At 41.7% G+C, this 12,844-nt stretch overlaps 1 protein-coding gene across 2 annotated transcripts in view; it reads right to left on the bottom strand.

The window, feature by feature from the left end:
- KCNH7 (potassium voltage-gated channel subfamily H member 7) overlaps positions 1-12,844 on the bottom strand; it is a 397,870-nt gene that overhangs the window by 149,816 nt on the left and 235,210 nt on the right. For both annotated transcript variants that reach the window (XM_066575930.1, XM_066575931.1), the window contains exon 4: positions 1,752-2,180. In XM_066575930.1, coding sequence (XP_066432027.1) covers positions 1,752-2,180 — 429 coding nt within the window. The remainder of the gene's footprint in view (positions 1-1,751; positions 2,181-12,844) is intronic.

Here is a 12,844-nt window from a genome sequence, read left to right as displayed (position 1 = left end):
CCTTCTTTCTAACAATGTCAAGATCTGCCCCTTTGCTAAATCCAGCCCCCGCAGATGTCTGACAACTGAGGATGGAAGAGACTAGGAGGAAACTGAACCCTGTACTCTACAAGATTTCACGAAGAGTTAGGAAAAATTGTTCCAAGAGGTGGGAAAAATTCTGATGACTGACAAACTATCTGAGCAAGTATAGAGGGTGTAGTCAAAAAGAAAGTGTACTCGAAGTTGCCTCATTTTACTACGATAGGGGCAGATCATCCAGGAAGTCATCCACTGTTGTCTGCAGGAGATTCAGGTTCTGATCCATGTTGGGTCTCCTTTGAGCACACTTTCGGATAGGCCGTTCTACTTGAACTTATGTTTCCTTATTTTAGACATAGCAGTGCTCCCACAAGACTTTGAGAGATGCGGAAAGCAGATTTATGCTTTTCACATGCTATTCTTCAACTTTGCAATTGTTTTTTACGCTCTTTTTTTTACTGGGGCGACAACACAAAATTTAAATCCATGTTTTGGGGTCTACAGGTACTCATGAGTCGTACCATTGCGAAGCGCATGCATGTCTTTCTATTTAAGTCAGCTATTGTAATTCAAAATAGGTCAGCAGTTATTGAGATATATAGCATTGGATTATATTTTTGACTACACCCTGTATATTCTGCTTACTTTTATCATTCATTTCTAGATGTAGTGCTCCTTTAACCCCTTAATGACATGGCCTATTTTGGCGTTGAGGCCGTGTAAGGGCTCAAACAGTCCTGGTCTAATAATAATAATATATTGGGAATTCTAAAAGTAATTGTAAGATCCAATCACCACAGGCTCAGTTGTTCTTTTTTTGTCAAGTTTTCAAAACACTATAGTATATCTGAATCTGTTAGTGAGTAACCAATATATCTGCTATTACAGCTCTCAAAGATATTGTGAACTAGCTTTCCCAGGCTCTTGAATTAAAAAATCTGTAACATTAAGTCGTAATACACCCCCCATTGCATTTACTGCTGCATAACTAATTACAGGCAACCCTGGTAATATGGTTGTCACCAAGCTTTCCCAGAAATGGATGTAAGGGTATAATAAATTGGAAAGAAATAATTTAGAAATGTCCAGTTGACTTTTTTGAATCTTCACAGATAATAACAACTTGAAGGGGTTGCGCCAGGATTGAAAGTTATCCCCCATCTACAGGATAGAAGATAATTATTTGATTGGTAGGGGTCTGACCGATGGGAATGCTACCAATGGGCGGAAGGGGTCCACTCTCCCATTGTGTGAATAGAGCAGAGGTCAAGCATGCATGATGACCTCATTTCAATAAGGCATCTGGATGTAGCCAAGAGCTCCACTAGTGTATCTCCAGCACTCCCATTTAAATGACCAGAGCAGCAATACACATGCTTGACTGACACTCCATTCATTGATGGGCAATTAAAACTCCCATTCTCAAGGATCTTCACCAATCAGATGAGTAGGAGATAACGTTCAATCTCAGCACAACCTCTTTAAGGATTTTCAATTGTAAAGCATACTGCCTTCACCAGAGAGGAGGGGTTAATCATATCTGCATAAAAGAAGCACTCCTAAGTTGTTTTTGAGTATTCCCATTGGAACAGGAGCATGGCTTGAAGATCCCCGATCTGAGATTAAACTGTTAACGTTCATTTTCCCTTCCGAAAATGGCTATTTTGGCTACATGCTTATCTTAAGATTGTAAAGCCTGTGTTGTCTTGTTTAATAAGAGGGCGTCATACCTTCACTTGCATGTCGGTCTCTGAAAACACTTTTGGGGTGAATGCTAAATCCTTCAATATCATGCACTGAAGATGCTCGTCTCATGCTACAAATGCTTTCTCTGGACCGTGAATGAGACAAGTGAGACCCTGCATGCATCACGTCTGGAAATAACTGGTCCCATTGTCGTTTCGGTGAAGAATGGTCCAGAGGTCCAGTTAAATTAACCAAAGGTGAACACTTGTTAGAATCAATCAGCGCTTTTGTGTCATCTGCTTCCGATGGGCTGCAACTTTCCTTTGTAGGGGATTTAAAGTGCTTCATAGCCATAGAGTCATCACTGTGCTTGGACGAGTCCACTATGACGGCATCTGGATCTTCCTGTGGTAAGGACTGTTTTCTGTAACTTAAAAGTCTCAGCGATGGTAACCGGAACCCAAACAATTTACCTGAAAGAGAAGGAAAAATAAGATATTAATCCAATATGAAAGAGACTTTTTAGTTGGCAATTGCAATTCTAGACTTCAGTCCACACATCAATTATTATCATTTTTATGGTAAAGTCAGATGAGTGTTTTTTCGTGCGCACCTATGTGCACCAAAAAAAGCACGTCTGATAGAACCATTGATTTCCTATGTAGTGTTCACATGTCCGTCTTTTACAGGAGCAAAATATTCGCACCTGCAAAAGATAGGACATCCATGCTCCGGGAAGGTCCATGCTGCATGAAAAGTTTCCCCGCAGGGAGTCCCCTCATCACTGAACACTGTGATAGCACTGTCCCAGTGTTCAGTGACAAGGGGACTCCCCGCAGGGATGAAGGAATCCCCTGCCACAGCTGTGGCAAAGGACCATGATGCCATACTATTGCAGTAGAGCCAGCCCCATTGAAAGCAATGGGATGCAGGCAACCCCCACAGTGATTTTCAGTGAAGGGCTTGAAATATAAGACCTTCCCTGAAAATCATCCCTAGTTGCTGGAAAAAATAAAAATTATATATACATCACCTCTCCGCTGCTGTACAGCTCTGACGCATCTTCTCCTTGCCTGTCGGCACTGCTCTGAATCTATTTCAGCTGGCTGGGAATTTAAAAATCCCCACCTCCTGAAAGGGCTGAGTCTGATTGGCTGGGTGCTCAGTCAATCACAGGCAGCGCTCAGCCATTCATTGAATGACAGCTGAGTGCTGCCGGTGATTGGTCACACGCAAATACACATGAGCTCTTTCAAAGGAGGCCTTAGGGCTAATGCCCACGGATGGATTTCTGTTACGTGAAACACGGTGGAAATCCACTGCATTATCCCGCAGCTATTAGGCTCTATTGAACCTAATAGTTTAATGTTCACGCTGCGGAATTCTACAGCGGATTCCACAGCCTTAAAGAAACCGTGGCATGTTCTAATTGCCACAGAAAAACATGCGGCCAGCTTCCATTGTAGTCAACGGAAGACGGGCGTCACGCAATACTTTCGCTGTGAGCACAGCAGAAGTATCGCGTGATTACACGTCACCGCCCACCTCCAGCGCGTCATGCGCTGTGCATGCGCGCCAGGGGTGGGTGGGACTCGAGCCGCGGATCCAGAGAGGTGAGTATGGGGTCTTTGGGAGGTGCCGTGACAGACTCTGGTGTGATATTCCGCTGGCGGAGTCCGTCATGGCCCTGGGCATGAGGCCTTAGGGTTTGTATATTTATGTAAACACATTATTTTAGCTTATTTTTTCACCCTAAAAAATTCCAGTTTGTTTTTCAGTGGAATTGTACAGATAACGGGTCACATTGTAGGTGGAAATACATCTGAAATGATTCATCTTTGTCAGATTTCTTAACATGACAAAAACATGACATTTTAACAGGGTGTGTAGACTTTTTATACCCATTGTATTTATGTAATTGTTTTGTTCTAGTGTAAACTCCCATTCAATGAGGTATTGCTTTCATCAATCATTTCTGGCTGCATTAACACATTGTAATGAGAGGCAAATTAGTCACGAGCTTTCATGCATTTAATCCACGTGCTGCAGCATTTCAAAAGCACATTAGTAAGTGCACACTGAGAAACATGCATCTGAAATGACCATGTGGACAACAATCTATAATTTCTTCATTTCATTCTATGAAAATACAGTAAAATTGCAAACTGCAAGATGTTCTGAATCTTCCAAAAGCAGACATGGAAGACTGGGCAGAGAAGCAATTATAACATTTTCTGATTAATTAAAAAGAAAAAAGTGCAGCAGTTGGTGAATATTTTATAAAAGACCTGTATCTTGGGCTTTGTAAAGTAAGTTTATATACTTTTCTAAGGCCATACAATTTTTTTTACTAACTGACTATATCTTTCATTTTATTAGGAATGCAAGAGATATGATTTACAATCAGAAAATAACGTATTGACATTGTGGCAGCCTGGGGGTTACTCGCTTATAGGATCGCCATCTTTGCCTTTCAGCGGGAATGGGCACCACGTGTATAAAGGCTCCAGAGACTTGGATCACTTGAACTTCTGGCTTCCACCAGCTTTATTTCCCATACACAGCAAACATTTGTGTGGAACATGCATGTGCAGGGTCTCTGTCACTATCCCCAATCCAGGCTGTCTAGAGGCCGTCCTTCTCTATGAGACCTAGTGATGGTCCCAAATTGGTCCGCGCTGGACATCAGGCTCCTATTTTCTGATGTTGCTCCTGCAGCCTCTCTCTCTGGCAGGCAGCTAGCTTCCCACTGAGTGCGGCAGGAACTAATACTTTTATCTTACTTCCTGCCACACTCAGAGGTGTTTTCCCTCCTTTCAGATACCCAAATGCCTGTCTACTCCTCCCTGTTTCCCCCCATACAGCCCATTTTGTGTACTACCCTTCTAAAACATCTATGAGAAAATGTTGTCAGCATGCTCTATGACATCTACAGAGATTACTGTGTCGCGAGGGGGAGGAGGCAACTGTCTTCATGTATTACCTAATGTCAATGAGGTCATTCTGTGTTATCTGCCTTCAAATTGATGACAGATGTTATACTATTTTGTACTCTTGCCTTCTGATGATAATTTGATGGCTGCTGACCTTGTCCCCAGCGTGAGGGGCATAACTCTAGTGGATGCGGTCACACCTGAGCCCTGGAACTTTAGGGTGCCCACAAGGTTTCTCTTCCCCATAGGAGGAGACCAGAACTATGAATTAAGCATTATATCTGGGAGCCCTGTTAAAGATTTTGCATTGGGGCTCAGTAGTTTCAAGTTATGACTTTATCCAGCATACAAGCTGCAAAGTGATCTCTACAAAACAAGTGTCAGCCTATTGTGAGCACTTACTGAACAGTAAGAAAAAAGACACTTAAAATAAATTGAAATTCTTCCTACAGAGTTGACCAAACTGCAATATGCCCCCTGGTGTAACTATATATGACACTGTTGTTCATCCATCTCACTGGGTGTCATGCAAAGCTATATTTTTGCTGAAGGGGAAATGTGTTGTTGTCCATATGCTTTAAGCAGGTTGCAGGGGTTTCCTTCAATTAATTTTTTATTGATTTAGAGAAAAAAAAAATTAAGAGACAGCAGAAAAAAACCCAGAATAAATGACAAATTATAATAAAAGGCGAGTTTAGCAGAATGCTGTACCATTATTGAACATATGCTACCTTGTTGGATCTGGATGAGCTAATAGATATATTCAGATCCGGTAGAAAATTGGCAATAATTAATAATAAACAAGTGGCGGTCATTTGTGTATAAAACCGTAACTAGAATCACCACTATACAATACATATTTTAAAACCTTAAGGTCTATAGGGAAGTTCAAAATTGTTCGAGATGAGTGGAACATTTGAGACAAGGATAAATTTGAAGGAGAGGACTGATGGGGGGTGGGGGTTGTGTATTATATAGGCAAGGGAAAACATGTTAAGCCTCATGTCAACGGGTGGGTCAGATTTTGTGCGTGGGAGCCCGGTCACGGAATTCCACCCTGCCCGCGGCATCAGTACATTACTTATCATTTCAGTTCCTCTGGGTGGCCATGCGGGTTATCCGTCTTCTCCTTCGTGGATGTGAGTGGGTGCTCGGGCATGTGGGCGGGCCTGCCAGTTGGCATGTTCCCGAATATACGGAATGTAGTATTTTTCTAAATCTCCTGCTTTCTCATGGTATCTGCGGCATGCCTACAGTGACAGTTGTGGGTGTGCCACAGATCGAACAGATTTCATTGACTTCAATGAAAGCCATCCCTGCGGGATCCGCAGAAGGTCCGTAGAACAAATCTGCATGCTTTAATTAAGCTATGGGCGCCTATGATTGTCTATAGGCAGCTTGACTTGCGGATCATCCGCATGGGCACACGACGCGGATTCCGCAATTCAAACCTGCCCGTGCACATGAGCCCTTAGCCATAGATTCCACTTGGATATATAAGAATTCAATTTTCCGTTTTGGATTGCAACCGCTTTTTATATATGCAGTTTGTTGATACTGTAGAGATTATTTGTTCTATGGATGAAATCTTTGAACCTTTCCAGTTATGAGCGATTGAGAGGCGGGTTGCATGTAGTATGTGGCATATAATGGTTCTGCAATCCCTCAGGAAACCATCTATCCCCAACAATAAGAGAGCAAGACCGGACTTGTTTTGAGTTGTAAAGGAATTTTTTTTGCTAGTTGGAACACAGGTTTCTAGACAGTAGAGATATGGGGACAGTTCCAGAAAATATGAAGCGGAGACCCTATATGGCCGCAATTTTTTTTTATCAGTTTGGAGATGTGTTAGTATAGATATGTAAAAGTTCTAAAGGGGTATAGTACCATCTAACTAGTCATTTATAGTATCGTTTCTAGTGAGAGGCTTATACTGTGGGCTTCATGGCTCAGTTTAAAGCAACCTGCCATTCCTTTAAGGGAATTTGGGGAGTCAGCCTCCCATTTTAAAAATTGAGCAGTTTTTTAAAGTGCAGGTCAATAGCGAGGAATGCGTAGATTGGTTTTGTGTGGTTTATGTGTTGGCTGAGAGTTCTAGGTATTTATCTTTTAAGATTGATGGAAATTGGGCATATGTAGCTGAATTTGTGCAAAGGAATTTTCTGATTTGATGGAATGTATAAAACTCGGTGCGAGGGATTTTGAATTTTTTTATGAATAGTGGAGAATGGCAATAGTTGTCCATTATGATAAAATTCTGCAATTAGCTTAATATCAGTGTTCAACCGACTGTCTTGACACTGGGATTGGAGGCCTCTGGAAATCTTGAAACATAAGACCTCTTGTGAAGCAGGATTTTCATGCTGTTATGGTCGCCTGAAATGGGGGAGAGTGTAGACAGGGTAGATGGCTCGATAGAGCCATAGAATATGACTACCAATCTAATGTGCGTGAATGGTAGGATTCAAGTGAAGGACATGTTTTATCAGAATTTGTAGCACAGAGAAATTTAATTTGATCTAACAAGAATGCATTATCGTAATTTTGGAGATTAGGCAGGCTTGAGCCACTGTTTTTCGTCATGATCGTAAAGGCAATGCGAGGTTTTGCATTTTGCCAGATAAAGAATTTCCTTTGCCTATGGAAGGAAAGGAAAGTTACGGGTGGTATGGGGATTGGGAGTGTCCTTAATAATAAAGGAGTTTAGGGAGTACAAGCATCTTGTAAAGGATGATCCTGCCCATCCATCTCAGTTCTAAAGAAGCTAACCTATCCAGTCCTTTTTGAATTGATTAAAAATGTTACTAAATTAGATGTTTCCAGGGTTAATAATACACCTAGGTAAGGAACTGAACGCGGAGACCACTAGAATGGAATATGTGGAGGACAAGATTTGTTGTATTTCTATTGTTACATTGACTGCCATTATCAAAGACTTTGCGCAGTTGACTTTGTAAAAGCGTTATAGGCCAAATTTGTCTAGTAGTTTACGGATGACTTTTAATGAGGGCTCCGGATTTGTGAATGTTAGTATAACATTGTCTGTGAAGAGATCTATCTTGTGTGTCGTTGAACCCTCATCTATGCCTTCGATATTTGGGTCATTTCTAATAAGCTCTGCCAATGGTTCCATGACTTAGGAAAATATCAGGGGTGATAAAGGGCATCCCTGTCTTGTTCCGTTGGATTTGGTAAATAGTTTCGATGTGAGACCATTGATCAGCACCGTTGCTGAAGGGGAAGAGAGTAACATTTAAAACAGATAACTCCAGTGAACCCCGTTGAATGCTTTCTCTTTAGAGATAAGAGCAAAGAAAGCATTCTTCGACTTGCAGCCATGTCCAAAAGATCTATTAAGTGTCTAGTGCCGTCTGAGGCTGGCTGGCCCATAATGAAGCCCACCTGGTCGTCTTTTATCAAGCTGGGCATCAAGAGGGACAATCTGTTTACTAGTATTTTAGCGTAAAGTTTTAAGTCTTAATTCAAAAGGTACATAGGGTGAAAATTATTTGGAGTGTTTGGTTCTTTGACTCGCTTAGGGAGAGCTACAATTATGGCTTTTAAGTTTTCTTCTGGGAACATGCCTCTGGTCATTGCTAGATTTAAAAGTCACAGATGTGTGGAAGAAGAATTGGGCTGGAAGATTTGATATATTCATTAGAAAGTTTGTCAGGACCAGAGACTTTCTCAGTTTCAATCCCTGGGTAGCCAAGGCAATCTCTTGATCAGATATTGGCCTGAAAAGGTATTGAAGTCTTACTTTTGATAAGCTGGAGGTAGGTTGCAGAGTTTTGAGCAGCTGAACACATGGCAGTCTGCTGATCCACAGAGTAACTGTATTCTAGAAGTTAGATTTAAGTATAATGGACAATGAGTTTTTAACAAACTTTACATATACAATAGTGCAAATTATGCAAGAAGAAACCTTGCAATACACTTTATTAGAGAAAAATTCTTTTTCTTCACTTATCAGGTTATTTTCCTCCTCCCTCTTACCTCCTAAACTGTCCACTCACTCTCAAACATTGCTAAAAATCTCTAGTAGTTTATGGAGAGAAGAGAGGGAAGGAGAAGCAGAGTGAGAGAGAAGCAGACAGAAACACAAAGATGCTGCTGCAGCTAATAGTAAGTGGTTTACTGTCTTATAGCTACTGTTTAGTACTGCTGTATAATATCCTCCATAATGTTGTCACTTCTGTATATATGAGAGATATATGAAATCAGGGGAGCAGAATCTTCTCCCCTCTATGTGTACAAAGTATATGAGAGACATCATAGCAGCTAGTCTATATCTACCAGTTTCAGGAAAATTGAAAATTTGATCTAGAGCCTGCAGAGAATGAAAACTACTGATACATACATAGTATGAGTTATATTATGGCAAAAAATTAATCTTTGTGTACACACAAACAGCAGCTTACTACGAAAAGCCACTTAATAGTACAGGTACGCTTAAAATAACATTTCCTCAACTTGCTGTCAAATTGCCATAAAAACCACTCTTTTCAGCAGCAAGAGTTATCTGAAAATATATAGACTTGTGAAAAACATATAACATGATTTATGCTGATGATCAGAAATGTAAGCTGTAGAACATTTTGATTCTCTTGACTGTCATGCTGTATGATCAAAACATTCCAATAGCACAAAAGAGCAACTCTATAATAACATTTAGGATTTCTAATTTAAAGGGATTCGTCCTGGTGACAAGTTCTCTCATCATATACTGCAGGTACGTTGGTGGATATGATGTGACAATCAATGATCTTAGGCCTATAGTAGCTTTTATACAAAGCCATCACCCTTAAGAAATATGGGAAATCACAAAATTCTGTCACCGTTCAGCAGCTTGCAGCAGCCTGCAAGATCAACGCACTTACGCTTCTGTAAAAGAAAAAAGTTTGGCACTGTGTTAGTCAGTAGAGTAAAATGTTATTCTCAGTAAGGCTGCCCGCAGCGGAATCCAACCCTGTGCCCACTTGTTGATCCCCACGTACCGGTCCACCGTCTTCATATCTGTGCTGCGGCTGGCGTGTCAGTGCACATGTGCAGTACAGATAATACCACGCCGTCGCCTAGCAATGATGCGGATGCCGTGACCTTTCCGCAATGATGATTGCGGAAGGGTCGCAGGGTGGACGTCTTCCATTGACTTCAATGGAAGTCGTCCACACAGAAGCCACACAGAATCACAACATGCTGCGATTTCTCCTCCGTGAGTGGAAAATCGCAATCAATTTCCGCTCGTGGGCAATATATTGTATTTTGCCATTGCATGCTACTGGCGGCAATTGCTGTGGAATTCGGAGGTGGACGCCTGTTCCGGATTTCGCAATGCAAATCCACCTATGTGCAGGCGGCCTAAGAGAAGCAATGTAATCTTGATGATTTAATACCTTTCAATGGCTAACAAAAAATAATGATGTTATACGTAGCAAGCTTTAGAACTACTTAGGACTCGTCACCAAGATTCTAACAAGATACTGTAGATCTAAAGGATCATATAATTATAGTTAAAAAAAAAATTCAAGCACCTAGAAGAAGTTGTCAGAATCGAATGAAATCTTATATGTGTGATTGGTCTTGCTGCTCCTTACAATACAGGGATAAGTCCCTTTTTGTGTGTCGGAGGACAATGCACTCCTGACTATAAAGTTCCACAAACTTGGAGGTTGCCTGTAACACAGAAGGTGTGTGTGTGGGGGGGGGGGGGGGGAGGATGAGGAATATGGTTTTCAGACAGTCATTCTTGTGTAGGGTATAATGGAGTTTAAACTTGAACTTTGTATCTCAAAAAAGATATAAAATATGATGGTTTCTTTGCTGTTCTCCTTAGAACCTCTATCTGTCGATTGTAGGTCACCATCAGAAGTGCACAATTGTTTTCTTCTTGGAGTAGTTGACTTCTGGGTATCCTGGTGGCTCTTATACTTTGATCATCAATTGAGGTGGAATGGTAGCCCTAATTTAAAAAATGTCCATTTGAGATTGTATAGATGTTCATGGAACAGATCCGGTTGGCTGTACAGAATGGACTAATGTACTTTGGGTGGAAGCTATCCCATTTGAGGTTTTCTGTACAGAGATGTTTGTGTTGAGTTGTTCTGAATTCTATTGGTGGCGTCCATTCCTTTTTGTAAGCCATTAAAATATATCATATCGACATTACTTTGCTTCTCTTACTGAGAACATTAACATTTCAAGCTTCTGTAAATGACACCTGCCATCATCTACAGGCCAGAGAGGAAAAATCTGATTTCCCCAAGCCATGCAAGCGTATTACCAAAATTGCCCCTTATACTGTAGTAATCCCAGCCATAACATTATAATCTTCATAATACAATTCTCTAATATAATATTAAAAAGGAGCTTGGCTTTAAGTGAAGGTATGAAAGCAAGGGTGGGGAGGTGTGACAACCTCATTTATTCTCATTAAGAGATTGTCACCATTAATATATGACAAATGACATTATAATTGGTGTATGAATGTTAGGAATCTCATGAATTCATTCAAACTGTAAAAGTCTTTCCGGGTAACACAAGGGTTAGGGCTGTGTTCACACTGCTCCTGAGCTCTGCCCTCAGTGCCCCTGACCTATATGCCGATATATCCGTATACAGTAATTTAATGGCCAGATAAACCCAAAAAGTTTTTAACTTTCTTAACTTCAACAGTGCTATTAACTTCCTTGGCTCTGTGCGGAACAAAAATGGAGGGGTTTAAGTATATAACATGTGTAGTGAAGTAAGGGGTCAAGTCCTGGATGGTGTGTATATACCACGGAGATTGCTAAACTCCAGGATATAACTCCAGAGTTTGCATGAGACAGGGGCTGTCCCGGTCACGCGTATACTCCAATCCAGGAAGTACCTGAACCTGGAGCACGGCTGAAACCTTAATGGGAAAGTAGCAGGCAAAAGCTCAGTAATAGAGAGATGGTGGCAGAGTGTGGTCAGCCAGAACAGAGTGAGAGAGTGAGGACAGACTTTGTGCAGAGCCCCTGGAAAGCCAGGTGGAATTAACCTGGAGAGTGGAAGGAAGCTAAGCCCTAAGGAGAAGGGTTGGATGAGAATCCCTGTATAGAGTTACAAGGACTGTTATTTTGTGTGACTTATGGACATTATCTTGCTCGAGAAAGCCTGTTTATGTTTATGATTGAGAGTTTGGCAATAAACCACCCTGTATTACCGTCATCTGCCTCTGCTGCCGCCTGACTTCCTAACGTGAAAGTATACTTGTTGTTGGATCCTGCTTACACATGAGACAATATGTATAATAGACAGCAGCTGGGCCAACATAAGCACCCACCAAACCTGGGTAGGTGGCGAGGTCCACTGAGCCTGGGGATGGAATCGACCTCATTCTTTGAAATCAATTGTATCCTCACCTCAAAGCTTACAATTCACTGTGACAGCAGCATTCCACGTAGACATGGACATTTCTTATGTTCAGTGCCTTTTCTATTACGCAGACGAAGTGATGTCAATGCGGCGCTTGCGCTATTCTGAACAATCCTGGCCAGAAGAAGCAAGGCAAACAATGAACAATGCCATGGGAGAGTCATGGAGGTGAGTGAGTTTACTATTTCATTTTATTGCCAGGGCATAATGGGGCATTACTAATTCTTCTAGGGTATAGTGGGGCATAGAAATAACTCAGTGGGTGCATTGGGACTTTATTAATTGTTATGGGGCACAAAGGGACAAACAAATGACACAGAGGGCACAGTGGGCTTGTTAATGACTCAGAGGGCACCGCAGGGCCATATTAATTGCTGAGGGGCACAGTGGGGCCTATAAATGACTTAGATGTCACAGTGGGCCTTATTAATTGGTCAAGGGCACAATGAGGCCTATAAATAACTAAGGATGCACAGATGGGGTTATAAGTGACTAAGGAGCTGGCCGGGGACAACAATTTACTGAGTGACAAACTAGTACAGAGGGAGAATGCACCATGCCAGCTTATAATCAGGGGAGAAAAAAGGTGGAATAGGTGGAAGTAATATGGTGACCCAGAGGGCCCCTCAGGACATGAGGCCCACACAGAGGAGCTGGGAGCGTAGAGCTGTCACTTGTCATGGTGGTGCTTACCAGACTTCTCCCCAGAGGGATACACGCAATCTCGGCCCAAGTACCACTAGGCCTCTTCTGGACACCCCTGGAACAGGGATGGCCTATAAATGTGTGGTGGGTTGTAGACA

The sequence above is a fragment of the Eleutherodactylus coqui genome, chromosome 8, assembly GCF_035609145.1.
Source record: "Eleutherodactylus coqui strain aEleCoq1 chromosome 8, aEleCoq1.hap1, whole genome shotgun sequence".
NCBI lineage: Eukaryota > Metazoa > Chordata > Amphibia > Anura > Eleutherodactylidae > Eleutherodactylus > Eleutherodactylus coqui.
The sequence above is the reverse complement of the archived record's forward strand: the minus strand, read 5'-3'. Positions and strand labels throughout refer to the sequence as shown.